Source organism: Carlito syrichta, unplaced genomic scaffold (assembly GCF_000164805.1).
Source record: "Carlito syrichta isolate Samal-C Ts95f unplaced genomic scaffold, Tarsius_syrichta-2.0.1 Scaffold301673, whole genome shotgun sequence".
Classification (NCBI taxonomy): Eukaryota; Metazoa; Chordata; class Mammalia; order Primates; family Tarsiidae; genus Carlito; species Carlito syrichta.
In genome coordinates, this window is record NW_007245769.1 from 545,908 (window position 1) to 558,540 (window position 12,633).

General features: G+C 31.3%; 1 protein-coding gene across 1 annotated transcript in view; it reads right to left on the reverse strand.

The window, feature by feature from the left end:
* LRP1B (LDL receptor related protein 1B) overlaps positions 1-12,633 on the reverse strand; it is a 1,912,798-nt gene that overhangs the window by 524,371 nt on the left and 1,375,794 nt on the right. The window contains exons 34-35 of the mRNA XM_008055101.2: positions 11,164-11,289; positions 9,565-9,696 (exon numbers count right to left, since the gene is read on the reverse strand). Coding sequence (XP_008053292.1) covers positions 9,565-9,696; positions 11,164-11,289 — 258 coding nt within the window. The remainder of the gene's footprint in view (positions 1-9,564; positions 9,697-11,163; positions 11,290-12,633) is intronic.

Genomic DNA, 12,633 nt, shown 5'->3' on the forward strand with positions numbered 1-12,633 from the left:
TGTATCACTAAATTAAAATCTGAGTCAAGTGAGCTCAAAATATCAGTTGCTTTATCACTAAAATAATATTGAGAGACTAGTAAATGAAAAAATTTTAAGGCTACAGTCACATTTTAAATAAGATTATTAATGATATTCACCAATAAATCTTAGCTCTTTTATTTCCTACTAATCAGAATAATATGTCATAGGCAACAAAATAGAAATTGTGAATGTAGAAAACTATAGAAAAATTGTGGTGTAGAGTAACTGTTCACATATATTTAGAAGCTTGATTTACTATATGGAATCATCAATTTTATCATAATTTTAATATTTAATTTGCAATAAAAGATGCAAAATAGAATCTTTCCTGTGAATATTTATTTGTTTCTTTCCCTGAAAAACAGAGCAAGTTATATAATATAGTCTATATTTTGTGTTCAAACTATGCAAATCTAATTCTAATTCTGTTCACATAGATTCTAATGACTGTTGACTAAGAAAATAGATGTTTTTTAAACATAGCCTATAGGTTCTTCCTGTTAATGCTGTTAATATAGCACCTGAATATTCAAAAAACTGGAAGAAATCCAGGGATATCATTATTAAGAAGAGGTTGTTTATTTATCTGAACTTTTAAAAACACTTCAGGACCACAGATTCATAACTCTTAAGCACTTTATCTTAGTATTTTATACTTGACACTAACAATCAAGTTATATTTCTGGTTCCATCTGATTTTTGTCCTACTTAGTTTACATTTAGCTCTTCTCTTTCAGTCTTCAATAAAATTAGATAATAAATTAAACAAACTTCTAGACTAATGATATCACTTTTTTCCATTTTATTTTTCTAGCACAGCCTTTGATAAATTCAGTGTCCAAACACTTTGACCAAATGGAATGATGGGAGATTGCACATTGTCCTAAGAACAGGATTTGCATAATTGATCTTGTGTGTCATTGTGGGCATAAAGTTGTGTTAATTTTTCCCAAGTACTTTGGAGTTACCTTCCTGGCCACAAAACACAAAAATATTTGCGGCAATACTAGAACTCATTATAAGCATAGTTAACATCAGTCAACACTCAGCCTATCTTGATGACAAACTACAGTATGAATTCTGTTGGTGTTACATACCTCTGTATTCCTCAGGCAATATTAAACAGCTATAAGCAATTTCTTGAAGGAGCTTTTCTTAAAGAGCTTCAGTGCTGGAGAATCATTGGTAAATGATTTGGCATAAATTACTATAACGCGAAGGATTTTCCAGTCACTGGTGAAAAACTATAAAGAATGGTTGGAGGAAGTTGCTGGTTTTTGTTGAAGGACTGTTCTGGCATAGTGGCCAAAAAGCAAATTTGACAAACTCATGACATTAAAAGCTGAATACTAATAAATAGGATACTCAAGATAACAAGTGGTAGCATATAAAAGATGATACTCGGGTTTGCAACTGCCAAGGATGATAGTGGCTCTAAACCAGTGGTACACAGATTAGAATCACCTCAAGTCAACTTAAATTTTATCCTGATCTAGACTTCTCAACTCTCGCACTATTAGTATTTGAAGTTGGATAATGCTTTGTTGTGGGAAACTGTTAGCAGCATCCCTGGCCCTACCCAATAGATATCAATGTGCACCCCTCCAGTAGAGATAACCATCAATGTTTCCAGTTATTGAAAGTGTACCTTAGGGTGCACAATTGTCCCTAATTGATAAACAGTGCCATAGATCTACTAAGTCAGATGATCAGTACTAGGACAACTTTGTGCCTTATCCTGTCTTTCTAAACCACATACATTGAATATCTCTGAGTGTTTGCCTTATATAGCATATTTTTTGTTTGTTGTTGTTATTCAATACCCATTATTTCTTGGATATTTCTGGACTTATTCCTTATTCGACTTACCCTAGCATGGTAATGTGGGAAAAACTAGGAGTTGAAGAAATATACATGTAAATTCAAATTCCAGTTTTGTTCTATACTATTTATGAGGCATCTGGCAGTTTATTTAAGATATAGCTTTGAATTCAGGTAATCATGGCCTACTATTAACTACAGGCAAAAGGGGATCAAGAAAATGATTGTGATGTTTCACGATAACAATTCATTGTCACATGGTTTAAGTCAGAATAAAGGAGTTGTTCATACAGAAATATCATTGGCAATTCAAATCTTCCATCAGAATTCACTCCTTGGAAAAGAATGAGTGGGGATAAAATACATGAAATTTCTATAATATTGCGACATCCAGCCTCTAATGTGACCTACACTGACCCACACTACTTGGTCTTCATTCTCTTCCCTAATCTTTTCCCCTGAGTGTGGTCTGGACCTAGTTATTAGCTTCTGGTAAATAGAATATACCAAAAGTGATAGTATGCCATTTCTGAGATTGGGTTACTAAAGGTCCAACTTTCATTATGTGTGTGCTTTCTCTCACTCTATTATTCACTAGCTCTAAGGCAAGCTAGCGGTCATCCCGTATGACAAGAAACTGAGATCAATAGTAAGTGAGGAAATGGTGTCTTTTATTCAACAGCCTGCAAAGAACAGAATCCTGCCAACAGCTATATGAATGATCTTGGAAGAGGATCCTCCCAAGATGAGCTTTCTTATGTGACCACATCTTGGACCAACACCTTGATTGCAGCCTCATAAGCCACCTTGAAGAAGACCCAGCTAAATTGCCACACAGTAACTATGAGGTAAATGTCTGTTGTTTTATGTTGCTAAGTTTTGGTAATTAGTTACGCAGCAATAGGTAATGAATATAAACATGGTAGAATAAATGATTTTTTTTCTTTCTACTTCTCCTCCTTTTTATGATAATGATGACAACTATGATGATGATGATGCTGTCCTCAACTATTCTCTCAGATGAAACTGTGCTGTTAGTCTTCTGCCCCACAATTTAGCAAGGACAACCCTATACTGACCGTAATGTCACTCTCTCTCCCAAACTTGGAGCCCTGATAGCTGTCAATATCCTTTCCCATCATAATTGCAATGAGATTAAAATTCTTACTATGAATCTCAGGGGTCTCATGTTGATTATTTCACACTCATTATGTAATTTACTTTCTATGTCTATCTCAGCAGCAACAACTCAAAAGGAAATTCTGAATGTAGAATTTGATTTGAGCATCTCAAAGCAATCACATATTCCCTATATCCACAGACCAAAACTTACTTTCTTTATGTTAAAATTAAAATAACACCTTTTCCAAAAGATTATTTTGATAAATTAAAAGACATAAATACACAAATCTTCTTAATCTTATGCCTGTAATGTAGTAAATGCTCAATAAATACTAAAAGTTTTGTGGTGGTATCATTTTAATTTCTTTCTTATCCAAACTTTTCCTAATTCTCTTATGGGTATTTAGCTTCATTTCTAGGTTTTTTCTATTTCAGCAAGGACTTGATTTTAAAAAAATACTAAAGAATTCATAGAACCAATTAATTTATTTTTCCTTTCAAGTCTCAAAAGTATCCACTTACTATTTATTGCCCCTAGATAAAAATAAGGCCATATGATAAAATGGAATTAAAGATCAATTGCTTATGACCAGCCCAAAAATCAATTAAATTACTTCCTTTTTTCTTTATTAACTAGAAAAGTGTCCACTTGATTAAAAACTAATGACCAAAAGTCCCAGAAGCTGAATCATAGCTTTTATTTTTTTTTAAGAGAGGGTGTTAAGAAGACAAATGGATTAATATATATTCTTGGTTTTCTTAAAATGTGGGGAAAAGCACTTTTTCAAGGTTAAAGTTACACTTAAAGATACTAAAGGTACTAATAATGTACTTTAGCTAAAGGATATTTCCATATAACCGCTTGACCTGTCAGCAAATCCAGGGCTAGGTTTCTGGGAATAATCAGGTGCTAATCTATTATCTAAGACTCAGAATATGGAACAATTTGAAAAATATGCAAGATTGACCAACCTATAAAATACTTTTTTCCACATATCTTTAGTGGTGTTTTATTTGGATTTATGGAAGTGGGTTAGGATACTGTAAACTGTTCAAACGTATTTAGCAAGAAAACTTGTCAATCTCTTAGCAGCTATTTACTGTGAATTAATGTAACTAGGCCTTTTGAGAGTAGGTTTTTCAGCAACTCGGTTTTGATAGAGTATAGAGATAGAAATCAGAGAATAAGATTTAAATGTAGCTTTTCTGGGGAGAATACTGAGTAATGAAAAAGAAATATGGCAACACACAGTGACTCGGACAAACGAAAAAGATAGGTGCCCCAGAGCAGATTGAATGTACTTCATTTTAATTAATCTAAAGTTGGTTTGGGGACCTTTCATTTCCATGAGCTGGGATGACTGCTTGCAGTTTCATGGAAGTTGCTTCATCACTTCTCTCAATAATGTGGTAAATAATACAGATCTCAAATAAATTGACCAAAGCTTTAATCTTAGCAGATAATCATTGTGCATCTTCTAGGGTTTTTAATTTCAGGTAACCTATTGATGAATTGAGATGCCTAATAGAAGCTTGTGTTTTTTTATGATTTGGGTTTAGAAATTATCCAGAAAGTATCTGTAAGATATTTTTCAATAATTTCTTTTATCTATAATGCCTTATGCTATGTATCTTCATGTTATGTGTCTTTTAGGTAATATTAACAAGTTTTTGTTTTCTGTGATAGTACTTTACATTTTGAAAGATTTACTGATCTTGACTATCTACAAATGCATACTAACTGTTCACATAATTTTAAAATATAATATTGAAGCAAGTTTGAAATGACAAAGTAGTTTTGGTTCATTGTCACAAGAACAAGAAGAAATTGAACCAGCCCTAAAAATTCACTTTGTAGCCAAGAAAATGGTTTTTATAACATTGAAAAAACATCCTAAAGCAACAATATTATATTTCTTAAACTATTGCTGTTACTGACATGAAAAGAATTCTTCCTATAATTCTTTTGTGGCCTTGGTGGGTGACAAAGTGATCACTAAAAAAATTTGTAAATAGCTGCTTTTTATATGCCTCTAGGCACAGGAAAAAAAAAGAAAAACTCTCACTTGAATGTCACTTACTCCAGTTATTAAGTGGGTTTAAAAGTTACATGATTCAGTATATAAATCAAAATAATACATTATCTTCTACCAGCACAAATTTGTAGACGTGCAGTGTAGTTGAATCAAGTAATGCCAACAAAGGTCTAAATACATTTTGTTTCAGTGGTTACAAATGCAAGATGGCAGAGTGGCAAGAATTGGGAACCAGATCCCTTGTTAGTATACAGATCCTTGGTCTCTCTGGATTCCAATTTCTTTATATGTAACACGAGGGAATGCTACAGATGGTATCAAATGTTCCTTCTAGTTCTAACATACAAAGATATGTAAATGCGTGGGACTCCCTCATATATTATAAATAGGTGACATTCATTGTATAAATTTGACAACAATATTTTGTCACATATTCTCTTTCACTGTTTCTTTTTTTTAAAATAGACTTTAATTTTTGAGCAGTTCTAGGTTCACAGCAAAACTGCTCAGAAATTACAACGGTTCTTACCCTTTCGGACCACATAAGACCAACTTCCCCTATTATTAGCATCTCACACCAAAATGGTACATTTTTGTTACAGTTGATGAACCCAAACTGGCACATCCATAGTTTACATTAGGGACCATAGGTAACATTAGAGTTTGCTCTTGACATTGTACATTCTACCAGTTTGGACAAATGTACAATGACATGTTCTTCCAGTATTTTTACTGCTTTAATAGCCAGATCACTAGGTGATAGTATAAAAATTGTATTAAAATATTTCCTATAGTGGATACCAAACAGTTACATCCAAATAGTGGTCCTTATTCCTTGTTTACCCTTATCTTCCACTGCAACTTAGTGTGATATTCTATACCTACTGGATAGTAATCAACATTGTTGCATAGGCCCAAATCGAAAAAAAGCATATAAAATTTCAGACAAAAAAGCACAGTAGACTGTCCTACATCCAAGTAGTGTTCTATTGTTTATTATGAAAACGTCATAAATATCCTCAAGTGGGAGGGGACTGAATAGAGCATTACTTCCTGAGAATCACATTACTAAGTGGAGCAATGAGCTTTGATTTGAAGGTTTTTCTCCTAACTAAAACATATCTCTTCAAACATCAAATGTAATACTCATTCATCAGGAGGACTATCACACAGCAGGCAAGGAATTTCAAAGCTCAATATTTTTTTTTTCCAGTGGAATGGGACTTTTCCAGTGAAGAGATAAAAATGCTTTGAACATTTTAAATCTAGCCACAGGGTCTTCATTCTTCTGTGGATAGTATCCAGATTTGCTTCATCTGGTGAAAAAAATCCTTTTACTGCAGAAAGCTTTAACTTATTAGAACCAAACCCAGCAAGATCCAGTTCTGTTAATTGTTATAAAATGCACAGGTTTTAACACAATATTTATCTTTGTAATACCATGGTAATGAAATAAAATTAATAAAATATGATAATAAATGATCCTCCTCCACTCCATCTTCTTATTTTAATGAGAGCTGTTGGATAGAATAAGGGGGCTAATATGCCCTTCCATTCTGTCATCTTATCTTTGATTGATCCTTATGTAAGAATTATGTTCCTGAGGTAAATGTCATTAATGGAAGAAGAGGAAAAATAATATCTACAAAAGGAGTTAATCGAGAAAGAACCTATAATCAGGTGAAAAATAAAGCCAAGGGTTAAAAAAAAAAGATAAAAGATAAATAACTAGAGACTGACATATCAAAAATTGTTTGTTTCTCTATCTCTAAAGAGCAATCCAGTTTTTTACCCTTTCTCTCTGAAGCAGTTTCCCTCCATAGTCACAGAGCTTGTATATGTCTATAATGATATTATAAATCAAGTTGCTGACACTTATTCTGATCCTAATATATATTCAGAAAACACAGTTAGTAAAGAATCAGACTGTAAAGTAGATAAAAGTACAAGAGTTATGTGGAAAAGTAGCAGAAAGCACTTGATATCTCTACCCCCATCGTCTTTATTAGTAGTTTATTAACTCATCGTCTAAGCACTATATGGTAGCCTTCTAGGTTTACGTTTAATGACTGTAAATAGCTGGTGATATTATCTAATCTTTAGGTATCTGTTCCACAGACTATTAAAGATGATGATGATAGCAATGTTCATCTTCAGTAGGGAGATTTATTAACCTAGCCTTACTGCCCCCAAGTAATTAAGAAACATATCTCCATGTAGATAACTGAACAGAAAATATGATATCAGTCAAGAGAATCTTAACTAATTAGAAATTTAAACATAGCTTCAAGGACATGTTTGGAAAAATGTATATATATATATCCATGTATATCACAAGTGGTAATTTATACAGCATATTATTTTCCATTTATTTGATATTTTTGTTACCATTTCCTGAGCACCCATGTATATCAAGCACTGTGTCAAACATTTGCATACATTGACCTAAATATTCCCCACACCCCCAAAAAGTAAGGAAACAAAGTCTTAGAAAAATTAGGTAACTTACCCATGATCACAGAACTAGTAAGTATATGAGCTGGTATTAGAATCCAAATTGTCTATGACTAAACACTGGACTCTCCTCACTCTATATTTCACTGACTTGTAGATCTCTAACTCAGGTTTCAAAGCAAGATTTGCACTGCTGTTTTCTGATTAACACTAGGGATTTTAATAGATTCTTGAACATTCTAACTACATGACTATTCCATATACCTACATCCTTTTACATTTAGAAGAAGTCTATTTTCTGAAAATGATTTTTTTCTAAAACCCAGAAATATGGTAGGCATAATGTGAAGAACTTAAAACTTTAAAACAGGTAACTTCTCTTTATGAAAAACTACTTTGATATAAAATAATTTTATTGATATTAAGAATTATTGGGCATTTTGAAACAGGGAGAGTATGATTCTCTGCAAATAAAAATACTGTCTATCATAGTGCACAATATTAAATTTAGCCATTTCAGGGCCAATATAAAATCTCAGCATGTGAATTTAACTCATACAAATGATCAATTTACTCTTAAGGAGCAAGAGATTTATTAATGATGTAACCAAGACATTTAGACCAAATGCTTATTTTAATATTTCTACTTCATGAAAATATATCAAACATTTTAAAAAAGCATTATGGAATTTTTAATAGAATTGAATATATGACCCAGCTAAAACAAAGCATTATGTATTTAGTAAAAATATATGTATATAGTGTATACATAAAAATTCAAAATTTCTTAGCTTTGCCCTTGATAAATACTGTATGATAAAATTTTAAAGAATAAAATGCAGGTACGTAAGAGACAAGGTAGATTTACTGTGGGGTGATAAACCTTTCATGAATAATGAAATTTGATTAAAGTTTGACCAAAAATCACACTTAGTGATTTGCTAAACTTAGTTTAGCAAAGTTAACATATTGATGAATAAAATATGTAATATTTATTTGTATTTCCTTTTGGGAAAAGCTTTTCTAAAAAATGTGGAAAACATGCCTCTATGTGGTTCCAAATATTTGGTGCAAAATAATTTACTTAAGAAAAGTCATCTTTGAAGCATTTGTGAAGCAATACTTCATTAATTTATAGCCAAGAACTTCATTAACACATGATTAAACAAAATGTGTTAAAGGTGGGGAAAAATAAGTTTATGACCAGAAGCCCACATGCTGATGTTCAAGGATTTTTTTTAAAGAATTTAAGGAATCCTTCTTTAAAAATTATAAACCAAAGAGTTATTTGTGTTTTGTAACCTTAGAATAAAATTAAGTCTCACAAATACAAAAGTACTGTGAATATACATGTATGTCTTCAACATGAAACATAAATTCAAAAAACGTGATTTAGTTCTTTGTCTTTATAAGCTTAAACTCTCAAGTGTAGAATAATAAATCTCAATGTTACAAGCATACCAATGTTCGTTATATCAGAATTTAGCACTTAACACAACAAAAACTTATTTACTTCAGTAAATTCAACAGTGTCTACCATCAATTCATAATCATTTATTTATATTAGCCACAGCAAAATGTAAGTGTCCAATTTGCTTTCTTTCACTGAAATATGAGAAGATAAGATAAAATCTGACTCCAAATGATACATACTGTATTCAAACATAAATGACTTAACATGTATAATTTTTTTAATATTTGGATTTTATTTGCCACTGTTTGTATTAGAATCGAAATCACATCCTGAAAATATTTTAACAGGATTATATGTTTAGTATACAAAAGATCAGAATGCTTCAAATATTTTTATATCAATAAACAGCAAAGATAAAGTGACATTTAAAAAGAAAAAAATAAAAATAAGCAACCAAGTGCCAATCATGGCATGTTAATGCACTTGGAATTCAAATGCTATGCCTTAGAAAAATTGTATTTGATTTTTTCACACATAACATATTTAGAACAATTGATGATAGGCTTAAAAATTCATCTATTTGCTTTCCTATTTCTCATCTTGACTCTCAAATTACAGATAGAAAGGTTATACTTCCATCATGTTTAATAAATCAAGTGAATATGCATAAATTATGAATAAAAAGCTATTTACCTGCATGGAAATCTATTCCCACAGCAAACGAAGTTCCTGATATAGGCATCAAAGCATCCATTTTGTCACTTGGTTCGAGAGGTATTCCCCTGATTCCTTCATGAACAGAGTACATAAGAAAGGACTCTATACCTAAAATCAAGGGAAGGAAACCCAGGATGAATATTTAAAATAAAAATAATTTCATTCGCATTATTTTTAGCAATCTTAACTTATTTTAACAAATGTATTTCTTAGCCTTTCTTTTTAATTTTAAACTACTTCCTGACTAGAGAAAGGTAGGTAGAGTCATGATTTTCAAATTACGTATGCATCAGATTTGTTTAACAAAAGATCTGTTAAAATAGATTATTCGGCCCCATCCCAGAGCCTGATCACTTGAATTTCCTAAATGATCCCAGTGGTGCTGATGCTAGTGGTAGGGGAACCACATTTTCATAAGACCAAGGTAGATAATTCTTGGAAGATACTTGGCCTCACAACCAAAATTCATTTTGTCTTCTTCAAAATTCAAGCATTTCGTTGCCTATATGTGGTGATAAACTTTGATTTTCAGATATAATTGTAGATATCTATGTCACTAGTATCTTTAATAGACATTTAGATTTCTTAAGGGAAGTTAGACTTCTTAAATCTTTTTCACACTAAAAACACACCGAATTCTTAATTTTAGCCATTAACATCTTATTTTCTGGCATTAAAAACCTGTCCCAAAATAAAAACATAAATATAAGTTTGCTACCAGAAGCACACATGTTAATACTTATTAATTTCACTAAAATAATAGAATATATATATATACACACATTTTCTTATTAAAACCAGGATACCTCAATTTAAACTTCTTTCCATCACTTCCTAGCTATATGGCTTGGACAAGTTACTTAATTTCTTTATGCCTCAGTTCCTTCTTTCTAAAATGGGGAATCCTTATGATGCTATGAGGATTAAATTAATTAATATGTGTAAGGTGCTTAGAACAGTGCCTGGCACATAAGTGTCGCAAAAATATATGATGTAAAATAAAATAAATAGTAATACTAATAAACATATTTCTCAAATAAGATTGAAACATTTTTAAAAATAAAATTAAGCTACGATGACAGGATATTTTAAAAAATCACTCTAGAACCAAAATTCTTTGAAACTAATATAACTAGAGACAAAATAAAACAAGAAATAGGAAGACAGATTTCTTGGGTTCAAGTTCATTTACAGTGTTCTTCCCCCTCAGTGATGTAAGCTTGAGATCTCACATGCTCTCTGGAGCCTCCGCTAAAACAGTTGAAAGTAAACATTACTTAATTCAAATAGTACATGTTTTTTACTACAGCTTTTGCCTATTCAAGTTTTGCCTGTTGAAGGTAGCTTTCACTAGATTTAGTTAAAGGTCAAAATGCATATCTGAAAATAACTAAAAAAAAATCAGAAAGTCTTATGAGAAAGAACAACGATATTTTAAATATTTCAAATACATTCACATCTTATAAGCTAATTTTATCTTTCCAATTTTAATAGACTAGTTGCTTAAAATCTGCAAGGAATGTAGTAACAAATGAAGTCAATGCACAAGAGTTAAGGTTTTCCATAAACTCATACCTTGGCACGACATGCGGTTCTTTTGGAGATAATATCCCACTGTACACATGCAAGTCCTTGTAGTTTCAGATGTCGGTAAACAAAGCTGAGAGCATCCACCATTGTTTAGTTGGCAAGAATTGCTACCTGCATGACATGAAAACAAAACAAGTAAAAAAGAAACATGAAATCTTTAAAAATAAATATTTTTATTTAATACAGATAATTTAAATAAATATTTATGCTATTGATTTCTGAATGCAACTGTTTCATGTTAGTTAGTGTTACATTTTGTTCTCTCAAATAATTTGAAGTAGTGAATTAAGATTTACTTCTGCTCATCCCAAAAAGTAAACAGAGATACATGAGAATGTTAATAACTACAGAAAAGCAAAGCAAAAGGAAAGTGATTTGTCATGAATAATGTCTAGACTTTTGTTGTTTTGTAATATTTTAAGATCACAGAAACTAGGAAATTTTAATTTTTTGACTTATATCTTACTTCATTATAGTTATTTCTTTTGCAAGAGTATTTTATCTAAAAATAACTATTGAATTATATTACTAACAACTCAAAGATTAAACCATTAAAAGAAAGAAGGTATATACGTATATATGTATATAATTCATTTTTATGCAAGAAAATAATTTTCCCATTCATAGAAACATGATTTTCGTAAAGTATATTAAAAACACATAATAGAGTTATCTAATTAATTGGCATATGAATTATTCTTAGTCCTGTATAGTAGCAATGACAAATATTAGTCAGGTAATCACAGGTAGGCATTCTATAAAGATGTTCCATTGAATTTATTAGGTCCAATGTGCTAATTAAGACTGGTAGTGTAAAGTTAAGTAATTTACAATCTTACCCAGCAAGTTCATTAAATATCCCATTTTTACAACATTTTTATTATTCTAGGGCATGCAATGCCATTTACTGGATGTTCATGCTCTGATGTGAAGCACAATAAATCAAGTGAGAATTGCAAAGCATGATGAAAGCTATATATCAATAGTTCTCTATGGAAATTTCAAAATACCAATGCAACTCATTATTTTTCTTCTCCTGAATTCCAGATAGTCTGATGGGATTTAATTGTTCAGCCGAAGCTGTCATGAGCTTTGTCATATTTGAAGTGTGAAATACTCTCAACTTGGGAGATTTCTCATCAGGACACCTATCACATTCTCTGCTTGTTTCCTAGAGCTAACTGTTAAGCCAATGCTGAACTCCATCTTATGTAGGGACATATATTGGCCCTGAACTTTTGAAATGATTGCATTTATCTTCTGTATAACCTAATGAAGATTAATTGATTCAGTCCCTTTTTCTAAACTGACTTATAAGATTAGATTTCAGAGCTCTTATTTCTTAATAATAAAAACAATATTCATAGATTTATAAGAATTCTATACTGACCACATATATTTCAACTTACAGAAAGCATGTATGTATTAACATAACGTCAATCTATAGAGAGATGT